We start from the raw sequence: 24,416 nt of genomic DNA on the forward strand, positions 1-24,416 counted from the left end.
CACGTGAAGAGTATTATTTGACTGACTTTGCTTCATTTCTGAACCCTAATGGAAAAAAAAGGCTTGCACTTATATAATTCCTTTCACAACCTCAGGATGTACCAAAGTGCTTTCCAGAAATTGAAGTGACTTTTGAAATGTAGTTAATCTTGTGATTTGGGAAATGTAGCACCAATTTATGCACAGCAAGGTTGCACTAGCACCAATGTGAAAATGTGATTTCAGTCATATTGGTTAAGGGATAAATATTGTTCAAGAAATCATGAATAACATTCCTAATCTTCAAAATAGCTCCATGGAACATTTTTTATGGCCACCTGACAGGGCATCAGGTTAACATTTATCCAAAATGGACTCATCTACCAGCCAGCACTCTCAGTCTTGGACTGGGAACATCAACTTGGATTCTTGTCCTCAGTTCTCTGGAATATAACTTGAACCTATGACATTCTGGCGTTGAAATGAGAGTTCTATCCGTTAGTCCAAGGCTGACAATGTTAATAGATGACCTAATAGAGGGGTTCAAAGGGGATTTTCATAACGTAAACAAGAAACTTGAGCGAAGTTTGAGATACCACAGAACAAGCTGAAGACTTTTCAGGGTAATTAAAACATGCCCAAGCAGAAACCACTGGGGATTCATTACAGGTTGCAAAAGGGTAGAAGAAGTCATAAAAGAATTTGAAGAAAATGCAGGGAAATTGATCTTAAACAGCTGTTTTACAGTAGCTGGAATAAAATGGCTACCTTTTGTCCAATGAAATTCAATGAGTTTAACCACAAATGAACTTCGTTGAAATTACATTTACCATAATATGCTTAAATGGACACTACACGGGTTTTTTAAAAAAGTTTTATCTTTCTGCACACATTCGAATAACCAAAACAATGTATTTCTCGCGCAGTAACCCAACGATTTAACATTAAAGGTTGTCGATTCTGAATATGCTCCGATAGTGTAGCCGTGATAAACTTGAATATGTCTGTAAATTGAACAAAATTATAGCGAGTGTGGGAAAGGCAAGATTACACACGGTGGCACGCCAGCCAGACCAGTCAAAAACCGATAAAATCTTGAATCATGGGGCAACTTTCTCAGGGAGGAATGGAGAAGCAACACCGGATTCTGTTTTTGTTTATTTATTGCTTCTGGACGCAGAGACGGCCTTGGTGTGATAGCTCTCCCCTGGACCAGTGATGGGAATGTCCTCCAGGGACAATGGCCAAAGTGCCGTTCCCCGGCATGACTTCATCGTTGTTAAAGAAGAAAGTTTTCTAACGATACCCACTCCCTCTTTGCACAACCTAAGACAAAAAATAGAGTGCTTGGCGGGAGTGCAATTTGAGGCTCATTACTGGAGATCCTTTGCAGAGGTGCGCTACGCGCTACGGGAATAAAGGAGTGCATATTAAGTAGCACAGTGGTCAGTGACTGGAACCATTCTCATTTCACTGGGCGGCAGCTAACACTTTAAGGGCCGGACTGGCAGTTCTGGTTCGAAATGGAATAAAACCCTTCCAGGTACTACAGTTATTCGAAAATTGCAGCGAATACAAACTCCCGTCTGTGCATCTCCTAACCTCAGTACTGTAACTCAGCAGAAAATGCTGTCCCTCAGTGCCCTGGGCTGTAGAACAGGAACGACGGTGCTCTGTAAGCGACCTTTTCCATTCAATATTTCAGTAGGTTACACCGTGATGCGATTGGAAACTATTGACCCATGGGGGAAAAGGGGAAAGTTTTATTTTATCAACGTGTGTGATTATAAAATTTGGTGCAATGTACGATTGGAGTTCAAAGCATTTTAAATGTATGCTCATGGCCGAGGTGCATAGAACAAATAAAATCGCACCCCAGAAAGGGTTAAACCCTTTCATGCAGTACATCTTCTAAAGCAAAGCCAAAAATGTTAACAAGATGTTCAAAAGCCTGAGGGTTAACTATGACACGGGTAAGAAAACGCTGTCTGCCCCATTTCTGGTTTGGTATAATTTAACATTGCCATCTCCAATATGTAATTATAAGGATACATTTTACAAACGACTCGTGCAATGTAACTGTCCAGTTTCTACTTGATTGGTCAAAAGCCAGTTTTAAAATAAAGCTTATTTTATAAGTTCCAATCTTATGTTATATTTTAGGTAAAGCATTCTCACAACAACCAAAAAAAGGTCTCCACTGAATGTATGAGCAAAGCTTTATTGTTGTATCTTTTTTCCAAATGAGGTTAAATTTAGCTTCAGTTGCATTTCGAATCTAAGTGGGGTGGAATTGAAATGTTGCTTTTGGTCAGGTTTAAATATGCAAGGGACATTGTCCGCGATCCTAGTTGAGTGACTTTGTACATGAAACCGCTGAGGCCAGAGATTCACCTCAGGCTTCTGACAGTTTTGAAATGTCTCAGTTTATTCCCCTCTCTGTCCGCCCGCCTGTGGAAGGCACAGGGGCACGTTTGCTGATTTGGATCGCCCTTAGCGTCGCGACCCTCGTGTTAACCGGTCTTTTTTTTTTGCCGCCGTTTTATTTTTAAACCCAGTCGGAGCATTTCAATTTGATGGGCCAGTCACCCAGATTTAATCCGGGGGTTGAGGGGGAAATGGGAGTGTGTGGAGTGTGTTTTGTGAAGTGAAAACGAGCCGAACTCTTGCACACAGAATTTGATCCCTGCCCCACAGTTCTAATGTTTTAAATTACTCCACTTCAACCCTATGTTCACCTTCTCCCCTCAAAAATACATCATGTATTTTCATTTAGAAAAAGGACACGGACCCGCAGAATTTACCGTCCTACCGACCTGGAATTGACATAGACAAATCGGTCAGCTGCCATTTCAAACCTGGTTCTTACATTTATTGTACAACTTGGCTGCCATTTTTTTGTGTTGCCCCATCGGCCCCACGCCTGGTCCTGGGAAGACAGTAAGAGGACCCTTTTTTGTTGAGTCGGTAGAACTTGCGACAGTCTATAGCAAGTACCTCAGGGATACAAAAAGAAAATATTTCCTGCTCTTGCGTTACATCCTCCTATCAGGTTACGGGTGGCACCGACTAACCAGATGTTGTCCCAGAAACTGTTGACTTAAAACAGTGTTTCAGAACAAAAGCACAACGGGCCAAGAACGCCGCAATCGGGGAAGTAACGCAGAGAGAACAAGATTTAGAAACAACTTTGCTCAAGTGTGTGTGTGCGGTGTCTAATTCCAACTTTTTAAAAAATATATATAAGACATAATATACCGTTGATGTCAAAATACTGAAATTCCCTATTATTTTCTCTCACGATTGTCAGAATTGGGCTTTGTTTTAGATGCATTGGATTTTTTTTAATCAAAAAAAAGCTCCCAAAACATTTGCAACCTACGTTTCAAGGCCTGGTTATTTAGTTTGGAATCATAACCTTGTCAACTCTAAAATAAGTTTACCTCGAAAAACTCCAAGAGGTGTTGGTAGGGGGGGGGAGGGGGGAGGGAGTGGAGAGCAAGTTTGTTGTCTACAGTCCCACCGCACTGATAGAATGTAAAACGCGTTTCTGGGGTTTTTTTAAATTGAATGAAATTCATAATTCAGATTCGTCATTAAAGTGCAGTTTAACAGAGCACAAAGGGCGACTGGATCATGAGGCGAGCAATATTAAACTCTGGCCTTTCCCCTTTTTTCTTATTAACAGCGCCGATAAAAAAAAACCCCAAGGGAACATGTTAAACCTTGCACCTATCCTCGTCAGGTAGAATATATAACTTGATTCAAGTATCATTTAAATAATGCCTGGAACTTTTTTAAAAAAAAAACAAAAGGTTTTATATAAAATCTGTCCACGTTCCTCCCAGGAATTTGAAAGTGGACATCTCTTCCGAAGTAGTCTGTATAACAGCAACGAGGAGAAGAGTATTGTGAGCGAAGAAAGGTATTTTGAACACAAGCGGAGAACTGAATTACATGGCGTGCTCAGATCTACAAGGTTAGGAGACCAAATGTAACTTTAACCTCAAACATACAGATGAAAAATTAAAACATCTGGACATATCTTCTTTTGAATTTGCCTTACTTTCTTTTGAAGGACTGTCCAAATTGGTAAATACTAGTGACAAAGACTGAACGTATGTTGTAGGAAACTTCAGGATGTAAAATCAGGGCAGGAATATGGGTGAAATCTCATGCGGGAGTGAGAACTAGGCGCAGGTCTTGAAACAAGAACATTGACGCTGGACAGGAATAAAATGGCATCTATATAATGACTGAGATTAGTGTAGGAAACAAACACGTCTTTATTTCAATACAAATGAATCTAAACTGGAGTGATCCTGCAGCGGCAGAATGCCAGGACATGTCTGTTTGCAACTGATCAGATTGGGCAAAACGGCCCAGCAAAGATGGAGATGCAGATGTAACAGTTGCATTTATATCACCATGTTACCCAGCACCAGGATATCGGCATTATACAGTGTTTAGGTCCATCAAGTGTGGCTACTTTCATAGAAGAGCTTATTATACAATTGATCGCATTGTAATAATGCACAGAACTACACGGCAATGGTGAGACACATATACCCTCATGTCAACCTCTTTATGAAGGGACAGTAACGTCGGGAAATAATATAAATCCCACTGGGCATTTTGTAAACATAAGGTGTACCCCCTTTAGACAACAAAGGAAACATGACAAATCTCTTTATTGATTTGGATAGTCTGAATGTATAATATGCAAATAAACCCTGCCGCCGTTTTAAAATGTTTATTTTGGGGAAGGATAGTAAAGAAAACCCACTCATTACAGGAACTGAGTTGTATGTTGTAAGGAAATCAGCCAGCAATGTTTTAGTTACTGAAGGGCAGGCTTTGCATGGAGTTGTGCAGCACTGTGCCATTTCTGTGTGTGTGTGTGTGTGTGTGGATGTACTGCCCCCAGTCAGTCAGTCAGTCAGTCAGCGGGAGTGTATTTGTGTCAGTTTAAGAGCCCACGTAAACCGCTCTTGCAGCTGACGCACAGGCACTCCGAGACTGACAGACAGACTGACTGACTGACTGACTGACAGATAGATGGACGCGTTGCAGGGTCATGACGCCTAGATGAATGCACAGATGTTAGGGCGGAACCTGAAGTTGTTTTGGACGCATTAGCTCCTACTTCAAACACTCAAGTCCAAGTGGATCGGTCTGATTTCCCACCAACCACCCCCCCACCCCGCCAAATATTCTCACCCCCAACTCCCTCCTCCCCCAATCCAACATTGTGCCCGTCAGCTGAAAACTCGGGAGGAATCGGAGTAGATCGATTCGAGGATCAAGTTGTTTTACAGAACAGACAAGGAACCATTCTGCGCCAGCTAAAGTTTTAACTTCAAAATCGATGTCAGGAGCAAAGCAACATTCTGGAGAGAAAGAGGTGTCAATAATGGTCTGCGACTCACCGATTCTGGGCCAGTAATTCGCCGTCTCCTGGGGGCGGGGAGGGGGCACATTGGAGTGCGGACTGAAACCCTCCCTGAAGTTTGAGTTGAGGCGCTGCACCGGCGAGTTCTCTCATTTCGCGGGTAAGAGCTGAGAGGCCTCCCGGCCGCTGAGACCATGCGAGAGCTGACAGGCTGAGCAGGAACCGGCCAGCAGCAGAAGGCGGCGTTCGGAAGCGTGCAGTCCGGCAAATGAGCGAGAGCAGCCTCCCTGTCAAAGCAGAATTGATCATAGCTACAGGGCTCAGAGCACCAGACAGAGAGGGGGAGGTAGGGAGGGAGGCAAAACACGGAACAAAAGTTCAGGAAGTGTCCCAACAGTAAATTCAGACTTTTTTCTTCTCTCTCTGCTCTCGTTTGGATCAACTTATATTTGATCAACTACCTTCTTTATATAAAAGGGGGTCTTGTTATGAAGGAAGCATTGTTTGTAGCTGGTGTTTAAGGGCACAAATCCTGTACAGACAGGGTGAGAGTTGGATAGAGGTGGTGGAGATACAATTGTGTGGAGTAATATTACTGAATAACATTAACAGAAGTGCGCGGCACAGAAACAGAGAAAAGGAGACACACACACACAGACAGACACACACAGACAGACCCTCCTCTTCCCGTGCGCGACATTCACTTCCTCAAAGGTGGAACGAATCAAACAGGAGCCGGGCATCAACTCCCAACCGAGAGAGGAAAAAAAACAGAAACCAACATTATTAGTGCAACCGGAACGTGAAGTCCTGGGTTTGTCTGTTTTTTTTAAAAAGGAAAACAAAGACAGTAAATGTTAAGTTTATTGAGAGAGATCTTCAGTCACTTGGCGCCTCCTTCTCTCGAGTAATAACGCCAAATTCTGCCCAGCTTCCTGCAAATTGAAAAGTTTGTTATAGACACTGTAAAACCGCCTCGCCAAAACACTGGGGAAGTGGAACATTTAAACACGAATAAAACTCCCCGAGAAGCCTGCTGCTCCGAAACGTTAACTTTTTAAAATAGACACAAATACATTCGGAATGCTGTGGTTCTGAGAGTTTGGACACATCGCGGAACATTAGGAGGACGAGGGGGGTAGAAAAACCCTCTTCTGTTAACTTGTGGCGGAGTAACAGCTTAATCTCGGTCTGGAGAATTGGTATTAGCAAAGAACAAGGGAGAAAAGATATTCACAATCAGGCGGTGCTCCTCTTTGCAGACATTGTGGCAAATTCGGATTGCAACGATAAGTTCACTTTTCATCATTGTTGCTGCTGCTGTACTGTTATTCAAACAAAAACTGAGCGTGAACTGTGAGGACATTGCAATGTACTGGAGAGAGGAAGAGGATTTATCACTGAATGCTGTTCGATAGCTCTGTGGATCAGTTAAGAGTGTCTTGCTCTGTGGATATTCTGTATTTCCCCGGAGCCCACCCGAGAGTTTACTCTCACCCACCGCCCCCCGCCCCCATTAATGATAATAATTATGGGGAACTAGTTCATCGCTCTCTCACTCAAGTGTGTGTGATGTGCGTTATCTGTCTGCCTTCTGCATTGATGTAAATGCTGAAAGTGGGCAGAGTGAGAGAGAGAGAGATACAAGAAGCGGCAGTGATACAAAGTAACTGGAGTGTGTGTGTCTGTCTATCTAATGCATATGATGCAGTGACTGAAACCCTTCTCACTCTCGCTTATATCTCCGCTCGCTGAGGAGGTTTAGCGGAACAGCTTATTGACAACAGCACCCCCCCATCCCCGCCCCCTCGCCCAAACCTCATCAACACAGAGACAGAGAGAAAAAAAAGACCTCCCCCGCACCCCTCACCTATTTGAACAGCTTCAACTCTTCTCACCCCCCCTTCCCCCCTCCCCTAAAAAAATACACCCACACACACACACACACAGTTCAGGAAAAGAAAGAATCAATGACTACACTTTCGCCTCCTGCCTTATTCTGGTCTGTATGAGAACACCGAGAAGCAAACTAGTAACTCCGGAAACTCCTGGCCGGCAGCAGAAGCGGACGGCAGTATGCCGAGGAGGAAACAACAAGCACCCCGGCGCTCGGCAGGTAAGAGCTCCCCATCACTAGATGCACTTTTCTGCATTTAAGATTTTGCATTCCATCCAGCCACTGGAGCAGAGGCAGGATATGGATGCGCGGAGATTGATGGTTTTTTTGGGGGGGGGGGGGAAGGGGTGGGTATGGGAGGGAGGGGGTTTGATTCACTCCCGCACCTTGCTGGTTTTGCCCGTCGAATGGGTACACCTTTAACCCCCTCTGCTGCCCGGGATCTTGGGGTTGGGGGGGGAGGTGGAATTGGGGGGCTAATGTTATTTTGGCCATTCCTCTTTCCTATGTGAGTGGCGTAGTTTGTCAGGTGTCTGTCAAATGCTGTCACCGTCATGTTTTTTCTTCCTCTCGCTGCGTCGTGGATTTGATCGCAAATAATTGTATTTAGACCACCCCCCAAAAAAATCTATTATTTTACCTTGCGGCAACTAGTCTCGATGTGTTTAAATATAAATTTAAGGATTGAGAGTCCATTTTTATGTGTTTTTAAAATGTCAAGTGGCATCATTTATTTTCTGAGGTGTTTCGAAGAAGCTGATAATATTGGAGAGGATGTGTTAAAATAAGCAAGCTATCCCAATCTCTTTTAAAAATGTGAGGACATGTGCTGTGTAGAGTCTCCAGATTCATTTTGAAAGTCCCCCCAGGAATGGTGACTCTGAGGCATCTTCTTGATCGTGCATGTAAATAACTCTATAGAGAATTTAAAAAAAACATACTTCATTTCTGAAAGACTTGTTTTGGTTCAATTAGCAGGGTGTAGTTTTCCATCTCTCTCTCTCTCTCTCCCTTTCTGTTTCTCATAGAGAATTGCTATTCTTGATTTGATGTATGATGGATCCTCTGTCATCTAGGCAGCCTTTGATCTATTCATTCCTGATAAAGATCAATAAATCACTCACCATAGCAACCCACATGCTTCTGACCGTACAACTCTGCAAGTCAGGTCGCTTACCGCTTTTTTTTGTCCCAAGTTTATTTGTACCCCATCCTCTTTTTCCCATCACCCCCACTCCCTCATCCTCCTCAGTTTTAAGTGTCTCCCTACAGCACACCACTCTGTTTCCCACATTATATAATTCAGTCGCCAGATAATGAGCTTCACCTGAATTGTTTCTGAGCTCTTGAAAAGAACAGAAAACTTGTGAAGCAGGTCTGTTAAATAAACGGAGGATGGGGCATACTTTGACGAACACACTCTGTTTTGTTGGAAAGGGAAATGATGAGTGCAGGAGGGTCAATGTGGATGACATTGTAAGACCTCAAGTTAACTCCAGTGGAAATTGGATATCAGCAACTTTAAACAACAAATATTTTTATAAAGGGGGCTGAACAACTGACACAAACGTGATGGTGCATGGTAATTCGTCCTGACAGCTTTTACATAGAAACAAGCCGTCAAGGCGACTTTTTCCAATATTGATTTAATTGTCTCTCTTTTGACAGGCACATACATCATTGGTTTTAATGGCCAATCAAAAGTTGGCAGGCTTGAGTGTTTCCATTCTTTTCTGTACATGACATTTGGCATACTTAATCAAAATGCAGGTTTGTAATAGCAATGAAGAGTTGATGACTGAGTCATCTGCTATTTAAACGGATAGAAAATTAGCTAAAAAGATGGTAAAATATCTTTTACAGTGGCATTTTAAGCACATTTTATAGATGAAATATGGGTTCATTAGGATGTCTCTTGGCTTGTCTGACTGCTACAACTTGCATAACTGATGACTTTTCTTTCCCTGAAAATATCAGGAGTGTCTAAAAAAAATATTGTGTGGCAGGCAGGAAATGGCCCTAAAGATGTGGGCCAACAGATGTTTGTAAGAGTTCAGGCTGATGGAGAGGAGCCTGGGATTGTCCCATCCCTTCTGTGCAATGGTTGGAAAGAAGACGATCAGAGAAAATGGTCCCGTATAACAGAAGGCCTTATGATTATCACTTTTAAAAAAAGAGGGAAAAATTAGAGAAATGTATAGCTCGCTTCATTACCAAGTCCCTAATTATCTGAGAGCTTGATGGATTTGTGACAGGTTTAATGATTAATGCTGACAAATTTAGTAAGGTGTCAGGTTCACAGTCAGTTTGATGTGATCAAGTTGATATTATACAGTCCCTATTGCCAGTAGTGCAGTATTAACTCAATTTACTGGTGCAGGTGACAAATGGACTTTGCTACCTGACTAATCATGTCACAGAGACAATGCTGCCTTAATGACCTCAGTAATTCTGCTTCTAACAGAGCAATAAAGCCAGGGTAAAACATTTTAGCTGAGTTGGTAGTTTCTTCAGATCTAAATGTTAATTGTACTTTGTTTAGATTTTTTTTTACATGACAGGATTTTTTCAACTAACCATTTTGGTTTTATGTAGAATGTGAAACACAGAAATAGACCACTTAATCCAATTGATTTATGCCGGTGTTGATGTTCCACTCAACACGTCTCCCAGTTTACTTACACTCATCCCATTGACATATGTCCTTTATTTGTATCAGCTTCTTCTTAAAGCTATATTTGCTGTTTGCACCCACCACTTTTTGTGGTAGGGAGTTCCACACTCTCTGGGTAAAGAAATTTCTCCTGAATTTTTTATTGCATTTATAATTCTTTATTGGATTAAAATCCAGCACAAAACCCATTATAGCATGGTCTTACCCAAGAATGAATGAGAAATAATTTTCTTTGTTCTTTTCATTTTTCTGCCTTGTGTAACCTTTTTGTAGTTGTAAAGTATTCTTGCAATTAATGCTGCAAATGTTGTGCTCATATGGCAGAGGTGTCAAAAAGGTGTGCAACAGGATAAAATTGAATTTAGTAGCATGTGGTGATGGTACAATTATGGTGCAGTCTATTGTTGTAAATGTCTTTTTTTTTCTTTTGTTAATGCTTTTAAAGCTAAGATCTGTGTGAATATTAATTGGAGGGGCAATTCTAACTCAGATGTTTAAGATGAGTAAAGAAGTTGATGGAGAGAAACTATTTCCTCTGGAGGCCAAGCTCAGAACAATGGAGTGGTAACTTATAATTAAAGCTAGGCCTTTCATTGGTGATGTTCGGAAGCACTTCTTCACAAAGAGAGTGTTGAAAATGGGGTCTTTCTCCACTAGGAAGCTGTTAAGAAAAATTATGATTTTAGAACTGAGATTAAAGATTACACAACTAGAGGATAGATGCAGTTCAGATGCTAATCAGTCATAATCTAATTGAAAATGGGAACAAGCTTGATGTGCTGAATGGCCTCCTCCCAGTCCTATGTTCCTATTGCAATGTATCAGCTGAAGCCACAATTTCGGAAAGACCAAATTGCTGCAATCATTGAATCATTTACCAGTTTCCCTTCAAAATGTCGGCAAAATGATCTGTCTGTCTGAATGTAGTGAGTACTCTGGAGGAGATTCTTACAAATTTCTGGTCCTCTTGAAAATCTTGGTTAAATAGCATATTTTTCTGTGGCGGATTGCTTGCCATATGAAAGATCCTTCAGATCAGGAATAATTTGACTCTTTAAATTTGTGAAATGCTTCGAAATATTAACACTGCGCAGATGCAGTTCCCTCTCTAACAGTAATAGCATGTCATGATGCTCCCAATTTCAAGATAGCAGTCAAAGATGCCTCAGCATTTTGAAATTTGAGTAGATTTTAGCAAAATTGGTTATCAACCTTTTCCCCTCACTGTAGCACAATGATTTTCTGCCCCTTCAATCTGATAGTATGCTTTAGTTATGATTTGGTAGTGACATGGGTTTGTATCAATTGTATTCTGTGTACACAAATTGGAGCTCTTTTATGACAGTTATCACATTTCTGTCCCTTTTTGTAGTAAAGTATAAAACACTTGCTTGTATCCAATAACTACCTCTTGTCTACAGTATTTATCCTGCAACCAACCACCACTGGAAAAGATTATCTGATCATTGTCACATTGCTGTTTGTGGGAGCTTGCTGTGTGCTAAGCTGCTGCAGTTCCTCCATTCCAACAGTATCCACACTTTAAAAGTTCTTCATTGGTTGTAAAATGCTTTGAAATGTGCTGAGATAGTGAAGGGTGCTGTGTAAATGGAAATTTTTCTTTCTCCAAATTGTGCTCACTGTTACCATCCCTACTTTAAAAATCCATTCACCCAAATGGATTTTCACCAAAGTGTGTACAGCAAGCTCCCACAAGTGGCAATGAATTCATGAGCAGAAAATCTGTTTCTTGTGTTACTGTGGCGAAATGAAGCAGGGAGCTCTTTGGTTTCTGCATAACTAATTTCACTGATCAGCTCTCAATCACAAAGTCATGAATTTAAGTTTCTGTTAATGATCAAAAGAATCTGGCCTCATTGATTTGTCATTTGTTTTGACTAAGAACTGAAAAAAAAGGGTTATTCAAACTGAAGAGATGATGGCCTGTCTTGGGTAATACGGAAGAAGAGCTTACGTTCCACATACAATATTTATTTCTTCCCCCCTTTTTACTACTTTGCTGAACCATCACCACTGTATATCCCTCTTTGGCAAGAAGAATGTAAGCTCTTGTGTATTACCCAAGACAGGCCATCATCTCTTCAGTTTGAACACCCCTTGTTTTTTTTTCAGTTCTTCGTCAAAACAAATGACAAATCAATGAGGCCAGATTCTTTTGATCATTAACAGAAACTTAAATTCATGACTTTGTGATTGAGAGCTGACCAGTGAAATTAGTTATGCAGAAACCAAAGTGTTCCCTGCATTCACCTGATTCATATTTATTTCTCCACAGTAACACAAGTAACAGATTTTCTGCTCATGAATTCATTGCCACTCGTGGGAGCTTGCTGTACACACTTTGGCTGCTGTATTTTCTGATGTCACGTCTGTGTTTACTTTCCGAGAGCCTTCTTTCCTTCCCAGATTTCTTACAGCACCTCAATTCTACCACAAGGTCTCAAGAACCCGATTGCTTGATATTTGTTTTGAAAAAGATGAATTCTGCCGTTCCTTTAGGAGTCTCCATGTCCATAATCTTGTATAGTCTCCTTTGGGATATTTCTCTTCTTTCATTCAACTTCCACCATCTCTTCTCCTTTTCCTTCCTTCTCTCCCTCAGTAACTTCAATGTCTGCATCTCTCACGGTTTTGTGGTGGAAGGACTGTCTTAGAATCACAAACTGATTTTTAAATAAAAAGCATACACAATGCTCCTTGAAATCTCAGTCATGCTCTTGAGATATGACAGCTTTTACTGGGGGAAGTGTCTTTATCCAGAGAATGGTTAGAATGTAACCATTTCCACATGAAATGTTAATGGTGTAAAGCATTGACTCATTTAAAGGCAAATGAGATAAATGCATGAGAAGAAAAAAAAATTGAAAAGATGTGCTGATAGAATGAGACAAAGTAGGCTAGGAGGAGACTCAAGTAGAATACAGTCAGGCTGAGTGGCCTGTTTCTGTGCTGTATGTTTTCTTTAATGCTCTTTTTCTTTGTCTTGTTTCCTGGATATTATTTCTATTGCCTCCCTGGGTACTCAGCATTAGGGGGTCTCAATCGTTTTGCATTTGTTGTTGGGAATCTGACGTCAGATTCATAGTTGACAATGTTTGGCTGTGATGTGTATATGTCATTCAGGATTTAAGAGTTCAGCAAACTCTTGAGAGATAGTTGCCTGCTGATGCTATGCAAGAAAAGCTCATTATGGATTGACCAAACTCAACAACAAGGCCTTCAGAATAAACATACTGGTTTCTAATAAGTCAGTAATCTTAGCTGAATGCAGTTGTCTGTCTTGTTTTTGCTTTCCTTTGTTTGATACTTCACAGAGATTTAAGCAAAATGTACTTTGTGCAGACCCACAGTAACTAGGGAGTTATGTGAATAGATTAATTTAAGGAGGAGGGGACAGAGAACCTGGTTGGATCCTTTTGCACAGACAGAAAGAGTGGCATTAGCCAACTTCATTTATCACATTTGTATGTTTAAAAAAATATGCTCATGTTCAAAAATAATTATAGGAAGCTGTAAAAACACAAATAGGTAAATTTTTCATTTGATGAAATGATTTTCTGTTCTGAATGGTGTTAATGTTGCTAGAATTCTTGGTCAATTATTTAAGTCCTGATATTCCTTAAGTTGTCATGACACAGTCACCAAATGGAAATTTGTCAAACTGAATATGTTAGGAAAGGTTGTTGATAGCAAACATAGGCAAATTAAAGAGTCGAGAGTGTAGTGCTGGAAAAGCACAGCAGGGCCGGGAGCATCTGAAGAGTGCACAGGTCAGTTATCTTCCAACAGATGTGTTAGTCAGGGAGGTGTCCCATGTTAAGAAACTGACTTTATTGAAACTTGCTTTTCCTGATTTTTGTTCAGAATTATGATTTGTTGCAGCATAGTCTTTTATTTGAGTTGCTGTGATCAATTTTGATGTATGAGTGAAAGGTCACAATTCGATTACAGTTAGCAATTCGCCTGTCTTTCAGAATTGACTTTAAGCTAAGACCCCGTCTGCCCTCCCAGATGAATTAAAATTGTCATTTAGCACTATTACAAAGAGAAGGAGAGCTCTCCCAACTTTCCTGGACTGATATTTATCACCTCAGTCAGCACCACTAAAACCAAATTATGCAGGTGCTATCACATTGTTATTTATTAGAATTTACTGCACACAGGTTGGCTCCTGTGTTTACTACATCACAACAATCACCATAATTCAAAGGCTTTTCATGATTATAAAGTGCTTTGGGATGAGGTTGTGAAAGATGCTTTAGAAATTCAAGTTCCTTTCTTCACCCACCTTTCCTGCCTACCATATCACACCCCCCCCCCCTCCCTCCCCCCCACTCCAAACAGGCAAAACAACTGGTAGGCGAGGTTGGAGATAACTGAACTGGATAAGCACCTTACTGTAGAGCTGGCATGCACCATAAGTATTTGAAGAAGTGTGGTAGTCAGGACCCTCTTGTTTACAAATACACTTAAAAAAATGAGTTACTGGTTTTTCAAGTGTATATATTTTTTGTGAGAACTTATTGGATATGGGATAGTCCTACTCCAGATAGCTCATGTTGGTCTGTTCAAAACTGTTTAAGTGGTAAAATTGAATCTTAAGCGCTGGAGAAACTCGGCAGGTCTGGCAGCATTTGTGGAGAGAGAAACAATTAATATTTGAGACCAGTATGATTGTTTTCTCGGAATTTCTGAAGACGTTTTGAAGAAAAGTCATATCAGACTCGAAACGTTAACTTTGTTTCCCTTTGTAACTTTGATGCATCCCACGTTGTTGCTAGTGACCTTTATTTTCATTGGAGCCTTGCGCATCTCGGGACTAAGAGGGTCGGACTGAGCTGCTGAACTCGGGGTTGAGGGCGACCTGTTAAAGCGAGAAACTGGAAACTGGAAACTCTTGTCATGAAGCTTGGAAAATGTGACCTGCGACTATCAAGGCCATGTTAAACGAGAGAAGCCTCAAAGCGCCAAAGCTTTGTCATGGTCCTTAACTCTTCCCATAATCGTTCACCTTCTCACTCCTCCCTCAGTGAGCCGACAGCGACCTTTCAACCCTTTGCTCTTCACTGAGCTGGGTTGTATTTTGGAATGGAGAGGAGACTGGTCAGTTTGGAGTGGGGGGTGGGGGTTAGATATGGCATACAGAGACAGGTAGCAAGCAGTCAACATCCCGCACCCCCCCCCCCCTTTCACTTTTGATCCAAACCTGTTTTTATTTTAAATGCAGTTGACTAAGAAATAATTATTGGTGGGTGTTTGGTAGCGAGGGATTTGTAACCAAACAATTGGCTCTATGACCGCACGCAGGCTCCATGGTGAGACACCGGGAGCGGCGGAGTTCTGAGAGATACCGCGGCTCAGCAACACCCTGGACCCGAAGATCACATTCAGCGTTGTCCCAATGAGGAGGGAGAGATATTCACTTGCATCCACTTTTATACATGCACGTGCAATATTAATGTCCCTCCCAAGCAGAAGACATCATTGGTTGGACCGTGAGAGTATTTCACTTGGTTTTGCATCCACTTATCTGAGAAACAGTTTCCAACCTCCCCCAGCCCGGGTCACGCTGTCACTAAACACCAGCTTTGAAAGGTGGAACACCAGACACGCTTTGATATGTGCTCTGGACATCTTGTCCCTCAACTATTGTTACCGGTGGAGGTGTGTGTGTGTGTGTGTGTGTTTTGTGGGGTGGTGTCTTCAATTTCATGCCCTCTTTTTCACCACCTACTCCTGGAACACAATGATGAGATTGGGGGGGGGGGGGGGGCAGAAGGAACAGTGGATGCAGGCAACACCACCCCTTCCCCAAAAAAAATCACATCCAGTGTTTGTGCAAAAAGTGGGGAGCAGCAATTTTGAGTGCGTTGAGAAAGAACGGCAGCAAGGGAAGCGTGTTCGCAGACAGGGGTGTTAAGGTTGACGGATGAACAGGACTAGGGATGAATTTTTCTAGCGACAGCTGTGACTGCTGCCATTATCTTGACAGGTGTCAGTTAAGAAATACTGCTCGCTGGAGTCATTTCTCCAGCCCAGCTGTCTGCGTGTGAAAGAAATAACACTTTACCCTTGTCACTTTGTTAGTTCTCAGCTATCGCCGCAAAATGAGCGGCAACGCACTAATCGATAACTAGTGTATTAGCAATTATTTTGCGCATTGATTTATGAATGGGAGCAGTTCCTCCTGTCCAGTTATTAGCTGCTGATTGAATGTACCCGGTACCCAGCTCAGGGTGGATGTGTGTTTCTGGGGAGAGGCCAGGGCTCCAACAATCTGTGCCAGACGGCAGCTCCAAAACAAACCCCAGCTCCATCATTCCAGGCAGTTAACAAGGCATGTTTCACTTCACTCTACCTGTACTGTGTGTGTGTGTGTGTGTGTGTGCTGTGTCTTTGTTCCTGTGTGTGCAAGCGTGCATGCCTGTATGTGTGTACCCATGTTGTTTGCACACAGGTGTACGTGTGCGTCTGTGTGAACCTGTATGTACATGTGCTGTTGTATGCCTATAGGAGTGCATATATATGTGCATGTGTATGTTTGTGTGCACCTGCATGTGTATTTATGTCTGTGTGTGTATGTCCTTGCTGTCTGCCTATGTGAGTGTGCATGTGTGTGTACCTGTGTGGTGTCAATATTTGTTGCTGTACTGCGCATTTATTTCTGTGTCAGTGCCTTTCTGCACCTCTGACTGTGCATGTATGCCTGTATTTGCACAGCAGTATGTATCCACACCTCACACTGACCAGTGTGCCTCATTATTGGCCATGCTGTCTCACACTGATTATTATACCTCACATTGACCACTGTATCTCATACCAACCTTTTTGCTTCACACTAACCACTCTGTCTCATGCTGACCAATCTGCATCACAGACCATTCGGTCTCACACTAATCACTATACCTCAGACTGACCACTCTGCTTCACATTCATCACAGTATCTTACTCTAAAAGACTCTGTTCACATTGATGGCTCAGTGTCACACTGACCACTATGCCTCACACTGACGACAGTACATTTGTGCACTCACTTAGTTATATGAGCGTAAACTTGATGAAGGGCTTTTGCCTGAAACGTCGATTTTACTGCTCCTCGGATGCTGCTTGAACTGCTGTGCTTTTCCAGCACCACTCTAATCTAGTATCTGGTTTCCAGTATCTGCAGTCCTTGTTTTTACCAAATTTCTATGTGCGCCTTGTGTATATGATCCTCGAGTGAAAGCCTGCAACAATCCACTGACCAATATTTGCTGGAGGTAGGGTAGGGGAAAGGGTAGAGAATTTAACCAGTCCAGCATTGTACTACCCTTCGGGAAACTCCAAAGTGAAGGAGTGGCTTTTGCATTCTCTCCACTGCAAAAGAACTTCATTGTGAAACGTACTCAGATTAAACAATCCTTGACACTTCACCAGGGAGAACCTATTTATCTATGATCTCTATTTTTAAAAAACCTTTTAAAAGGAGGGTGCTTCTTGCTGTTTCTTATGTCGGAAAGTTTTTATTCATTGCATTGATTTACAACATCCTGTCTTCCTTTGTTTTCAATGGTGCTGACAGTCCTACTGTAACACTTCTGAAAATGACACCACAGTAAATGCTGTCTGATGCTCACAGGATGTGTTTTAGATAAAATCTCTTCTGTAAGTGGCATCTTCAATCAACCACTATTTGATCTCCCAGTCCATTTATTATAAATTATTAAAATTTTTATTTATCTAACTCTAATGAATTACTATCCAATGTTACATATCCAGGTGTTTCTTTTTTCTCTTTTGCCTTGCTAAAAATAATCACCAACACATTCTCGGATACATTATTTCTGAACGTGATTTATGATATTGAATTGAAATAGTTATGCCTTTGATTTAGCACATGTAAGGTGTATTGGACTGAGTTTTACTCAAAAGTGATGCATTGTGCCTTTTACCTTGTGCCAAACCAGAACTGAATCTGGTCTCTGAGCCAGAAGGTGGTGGTTTCAAGTCTCACTTCAAAATAAACTTTTGGTTGACATTCCCATTTCCACGGTGGGAGGATTGCACCAACAGTGGCGTGGCATTTTTCACACGTGGCATTAAACTGATGCATTGTCTGCTCCCTAAGGTGGAATTAAAAGACCCATGGTGTTACTTAAAAGAGCAGTCCACCCCAGTGTCCCTTGGCAATAGCTAGCCCTCCACCAGCATTGGTTAAAATAAAAATCTCTATCTCACTGGTGAAGATGGAGCTTACTGCTTTTTACTTTGCTGCTGTATTCTGCGCATTAAAACAGTGAATGGACTTCATTGGCTGGAAAGTGCACTGGGGTTCCTGAGCTTGTGAGCCTTTAATGTTACTTTTCATCCATCTCCATGCAGAATACCTGCAGGCCCAAAGTAATCTGGGTGTTAGTTGAGAGCGAAGTGGAAAATTAAGAATTAATTCATCAAAAACAATGAAACCACTTTTCTGCACCAAAAATAAAGTGACAAAGCAAGGCAAGGTGACAGCATCTCACAGAATGTGTTATTGTTTAACATCTTGTCGCAATAAATATTGATAGCATTGTTAATCATTTGTCGCATCTTCAGCAGCACCATTAGGCACAATGTGAAACAACAACCAAATAGATCCCAAAAAAGAAACAAAAGCCAGGGATATGTGTGAATGTGTAAGCCAATTACTAATATTTCTTCAATCATTTTAGAGACTGAAGGGTGTCCAGATGCCACCATAAGGATGACTGAAATTTCAGTGTTGGGCATTAACATTGTTTGAAAGTCTTAGTGACCAAAGATTTGCTTTGTTCACAATTATGGCCTCAAAATGATAAACATTACATTTCTAAATTAACTTACAATTTCTTAAAAGTGGAAATCTGTACTCAAAGATTCTGCCTATTTACAGGGATTCAAATCCTGAGATTGATATCTTTTTGTTAGTTTTTTTTGCTTATTCTTGGGCCAAGGTGCTTAGATGGAGTTAAGATACAGATTAGCCAAGCTACAATCAATTGGCAAAATAGGCTGAAGGGGCAGAATGGTCTCCTATTATTCCTAGAATCTGTTATTCGCTTTGCATGCATTTTACTGTGCATACAAAGAATACTGTGACTTAAATATTCTGCAGGTTTAGATATTTTCCAAAAGTTCTACTTCATGTTGCTCAACGGTAAAAATTTTCTATAATTTTCTTGGATAGAGTTGTTGTGTTAGTCAGCATTTTTATTTCAAAAACTTTGAAGAGCTAAATGTAAGAGAAGCACAGGTAGCTAAGTAAACCAATGTTTCTGAGGCCCATTGCAGAACTGGTCCAGTAAATTATAAGGCTTAGCACGTGCAAGAGCTTGGCGCATACCGAAAATTACTTGGCATACGTCAAGCACAGACATACACTACGCCTAACAATTTACTTCAGAATTTTTTAATACTCTTAGTTCCCTGGGGTGTAAGTAGCAACAGTACTTCCACATCTGCAGTTTGTGAAACATTAAGTATTGCCAGAATGAGCTGCTAATACGTATTTATTTTCTCGTTTCACTTGCAGTGAACAAATATAAACAGGGTTTTTCTCCAAAGGAGTAATCTTTTATCTCTGTACATTCCTCCTTGTTCTTTTAACTGCTGCTTCAATCTAAATGGATTAATGATGTGCTGAGATCTAACTGCTCAGTGATGAGGGGGTTAGTGCACTGGGACAGTGTATACTTAGATTTTTTGGATTGGAATGAAATGTATTTGTATCTGTCGTGTTTTTTAAGTGGTGAAATGGCAACATAGTAAGAATGTTGCTAGTATTTCAAAAATCCAGCCTAATGTTCTTGGAATACAGGTTCAAATCCCACCATGGTATCCGTTGGATTATACGTTCCATTTATAAATATGTGACCATGACAACTATCATTAATTATTGTCGAAATGGATCTGGTTTGCTAAGTACCCTCAAGAGAAGGAAATCCACCATCTTAATTTGATCTGGCCTGTATGTGACATTCAATGAACAGTAATTTAGGTAATGTTTAATTGCATTCTGAAGTGGCCTAGCCAGCTATTCAGCTCAAAGACTATTAGTGATGGGCATTACTAGCCTTGTCAGTAATGCCTACATTTATGATACAGAAAAAAAAATTATTCAAGATATTTAACAAGATATTAAATGTAGAGGTCTGTCCCTTGGCCTGTTTATTTGATAAAATTTGTATATTCTGAATTTGTTGCTGTTCAGAACATAATGATTGTTCCTGCAGTAGCTCAGTTTTTGATTGCAGTTCATGGTGTGTATGAGCAGTAATCCACACTGATAAGGAAATCTCAGGTTGATTACAAGCCTATTCCTAATTTCTGGTGTCAGTGACACAAGAGAGTTTGATTGGGAATTCAATGCTCCTGAACTGTTTGGGCGTACACTAGATGGGAACAAGCAAGGCTTCTGCTTTAGATCACCATCCAGTAATTCCTGTTCATACAGCAGTTAATGGATAGGATCAGGATCGCCCCTGTACCACTGCTGGACCAAATGACCCTCTGCCTACAGTTCAAACCCAACTGACTTACTCAGCTGAGGGGGATTATCCCCTCAGTGAACCATAACCCAACACAAACCCTAGTGTTCTGGGGAAAGAGATGGGAGACAAACAAGACTGTGAGACCAAAGGCTTCTGTTCACCCAGAGCAACAGAAAAGGACGTGTGAATTGTTAAAAAGCTCACAGTTTCATCTAACAGAGAGATTTTAAATTGTATTGGGCTGGAGTTTTCCAGCAGCCATTGTGGATCCCAAAGTAACATGAGTTGGAAATTTGGCTTCTTTGAGCTCAGAGTAAGGTTGTGATCAAAACTGTACGCCCATTTTCATGAAGCTCAGTGAGTCGCCTGTGACAAACTTATTGAAGGTTAATGCCCACTATCTGAAATACTTTACCAACAAATTTACCTTTACATTTCAGATGAGTGATTTACTGATCCAACAGTGCTACATAAATTGTGCATAATTACATTGAATTTAGAGCAGGACGTTAGGCCATTCTTCCCCATACTTCTATGGTAATGTTTATGCTCCATGAGCCTCTCGTCCTACTTCATCCAAGTCTGTTAACATATCCTTCATGTCCTTTCTCTTTCATGTGCTTACCTATCTTCCCTTTGAATGCTACTTGCACTAGACGACAAGCTCATCTTCTCACTACCCTCTTATCAGTGAAGCTTTAAATGAATCCCTTATTGGATTCATTAGTGACTACTTTATATTTATGGCATCTTTTTTGTACTCTCACTCAAGCGGAAACATCTCTTTAATCTCCCCTATAATATCTCCTCTATCAAATGTTTTTATAATCTTAGAAGACCTTTATTTGGTCACTCTTCAGCCTTCTCTTTCCTCAGGGTAAAAAGCCTTGACCTGTTCACTCTTTCTGGAAAAGAATATCCTCTCAAATCTTATATGATCAAAGTAAATCATTTTTGCACTTTCTCCAATTCTTGTGTATGCCATGTGTAATATGGAGACCAGAACGGGGCACATAACCTGCATATTACAAATGGAAGTAATTTCCTCCACTTGCATATCTAAGCACGAGAGAGCAGAGTAGTGTTTGATAATAGTCCAAGAAATAAAAATGTTCTCGATCAAAAACTTTGGAAAAGAAAACATTTGCAGTGCCATGGGAAAAGAGGAGGAGGGTGGGAATAATTCCATTAGGATTGAACTTTTGTTCAAAGAGTAAAGTTTCACTTTAGCCATAAACTTAGCAAAAAAAGAGTGAAGAAGGTTCAATGTCAGTCAACCACAATGTGTATAAAGCTATGTGACAATCACCAGAATCTGTAGGCTGGACTTATACTGCTATCTGTGATCCACTGATGACAACAAAATTGGCCAAAAATCAGTATGATTGTATTTTCTAATGGCTTCCCATTTAAAATTAGAAAGCATGACAAAGAACAGAAACCTCCATTCCCTTATAGCATTGGACAAAATGTTGCATATGTGGTGAAGTGTTTCCAGAGTACCTGCAGGTAGGTAATAAAATGCAGGTTTGGATTGGACTGGAGTCATATTTCAGCTGGCATGATTTTCATTTTCCTGCACATTTGTGGCTCAGTGGGTGACACTCTTCCCTCTGCATTTGGATAGTTTTGATTAGTCTCACTACCAGAGGCTTGAGCACACAACTCAGGCTGACAATTCCGTGCAATACTGATATTTCTGTGCAGTACATTGTTGGAGGTTCTGTCGATCAGGTGTGATTTACACTGAGGCTTTATCTGTCTTCTGAGGTGGACATTAAAGTTCCAATGTCAGTATTTGGAGAGAATCAGGACGTTGTCCCTGGTGATTTGCTGCTGTGTTTTTGGTGTAGACTAGTTTTAAAAAGTACTTCATTGGTTGTAGAGTGCTTTGGGGTACCCTGCAGTTATGAAGGATGCTACATAAATGCTAATTATTCCTTTTACATAAATGCAAAAGCTTCAGTATAACTGTCACCTAAAAATGGCACAATAAGCATGGGCGTGCAGACAATCTATCCTCGCTGACAACAATACTGAAAACCATGAGATTTAGCGATTGGGTTAAGTGCTGAATACAGGCTCAGCGATGACTGGCAAGCCAGGCCATCATTAATCTCAACGAATTGATAATCTGAAATAATCTTTCGCAGCACTTGTGTCACTTTCTGTATAAATGTGTCTTGCTTATCCAGCAATTTTATTAATACCATACAGCAGAATTTGCCATTGACAAATCTGTCTGGGATTATCAAATAGTCAGTTTATCTATTGCATCATTTATGTGTATATATAAATATTTGTAAAAATCAGTAATGGGATGAAGAAATGCAACAATGGACTTAAGGACAATCTTCATTGTTAACCAGAATTTCTAAACAATTGACACTTTTTAAAAATTATTTAAAACTGATAGTTTGTGATCTGGTGTAGAATGATCTATTTTTTAATCACCCCAGGTGCAAAGGTGGCTCGAACCAATAAAATTCAGAAGTGCTTTATTTTTCACACAGTACAGTTGCCATATTGCTGATAACATTCTGAAAAGCAATGAATACAATTTTAGGACAATAGTTTGCCCACACGATAACATGTCTTGGATTGCGTACAGCCTGGTGTATAGCCATTTGTCCTTGAGACTGACTACAGTTTTCTGGTGCTATCAGTACAGAATGGAGTTAGGGGCATTGGTATTTGCAGGGAGCTAAAGGCTATATCTAAATAATACATAGTGTAAAAACATCATTCTGTACAATTATTTTTCAACCTTCAAACAACTTCACCAAATACTGCTGCAACCTTAGGTAAATGTGCATTGAATTTTACAATTAAACATTGTGGCAGATTGATGAATTTGACAGGTGTTTTACACCAATGGCACTTTGGAAATAGTTTTAGCATTAGTTGTTATGGCTGATTGCGATAATGGGTACTGTGTGTATTTTACTGAGGGTCTCATAAGAATTGCCTCTTTCAGAAACCCATCCCACACAATGTCATTAATGCTTGTGGTGTTAAATACTTCATGTCCTTTTGTGCAGAGCTTGTTCTATGGGTTGAAAGATCTCGATGTTGTGTTTTGTTCCATTAACAACGCTCGTATTATGGCAACAGATTCTCACTACTGTGATATTCAGCGTAACAATTTACTTTATAAAATACATTGTTTAAAGGAAGTGAAGAATTGTTTGTTAAATTGCATCTTTTGCTTATGTGTTTTAGGATAAGATGAAACTGTGAAAATGTACTGCACATCAGTGAAGCTGTAAAAGACTCAAATCTTTCTAATTTATCTTTGCAAGTGAGTTGCCCTGTTGAAAATAACATGGTTTCATTATATAAAATATTTAAGAGCTGTTGTCCATTTGCACAATCCTCAAATGAGGAGCAGATTAATTGCCTAATTCTTATCACTACAGATTGTCTAAAAAAATCAAAGAAATATCCCCATACCACTCTTTCTCTGCTCTTTTTCCCTCTAACCTGTCAACAAGGAGTATGTGAGGAAGCTAAACCATTGGAAGATAATTCTTTCGTCTAGCCTCTCACCTTGAGCCCTTTCTGAACTTTAACAAAAATGATGTAAGGATACAGTTTATCTGTTATGTCTTTGCTCATTGGCATACATTGACTCTTGCACCAGCATCATCTTGCTTTTAAGAAGTCAGGTCCTTGTATTCAAATCTCTTGCCCCTTCTGAATCCTGTAACTTTGTTTAGACCTACAACCCTTTTCAATCTCTGCACAGCTCCAAATCTGACCTTTTTCAAAGCTTTCATTTTTCTCATTGTTGGATCATTTTCACTCATGGTCTCAGCCACTTAAAGTCTAGAATTTTCTTCCTCATCATCTTCACCCTTCTACCATTCTTTCCTAATTTAAGATACTCCTCAAAATCCCTTCATTCCCAATATCTCATTACATGATATAGCATTGAATTTTGATTGATGATGGTTATTTAACGTG

At 40.5% G+C, this 24,416-nt stretch overlaps 1 protein-coding gene across 1 annotated transcript in view; it reads left to right on the forward strand.

Annotated features, from left to right (window-relative positions):
- Positions 1 to 5,067: 5,067 nt before the first annotated feature.
- Positions 5,068 to 24,416, forward strand: part of tshz1 (teashirt zinc finger homeobox 1) — a 93,945-nt gene continuing 74,596 nt past the window's right edge. Inside the window, exon 1 of the mRNA XM_060823101.1 lies at positions 5,068 to 7,487. Coding sequence (XP_060679084.1) covers positions 7,448 to 7,487 — 40 coding nt within the window. The 5' untranslated portion in view covers positions 5,068 to 7,447. The remainder of the gene's footprint in view (positions 7,488 to 24,416) is intronic.

Source organism: Hemiscyllium ocellatum, chromosome 4 (assembly GCF_020745735.1).
Source record: "Hemiscyllium ocellatum isolate sHemOce1 chromosome 4, sHemOce1.pat.X.cur, whole genome shotgun sequence".
Lineage (NCBI taxonomy): Eukaryota > Metazoa > Chordata > Chondrichthyes > Orectolobiformes > Hemiscylliidae > Hemiscyllium > Hemiscyllium ocellatum.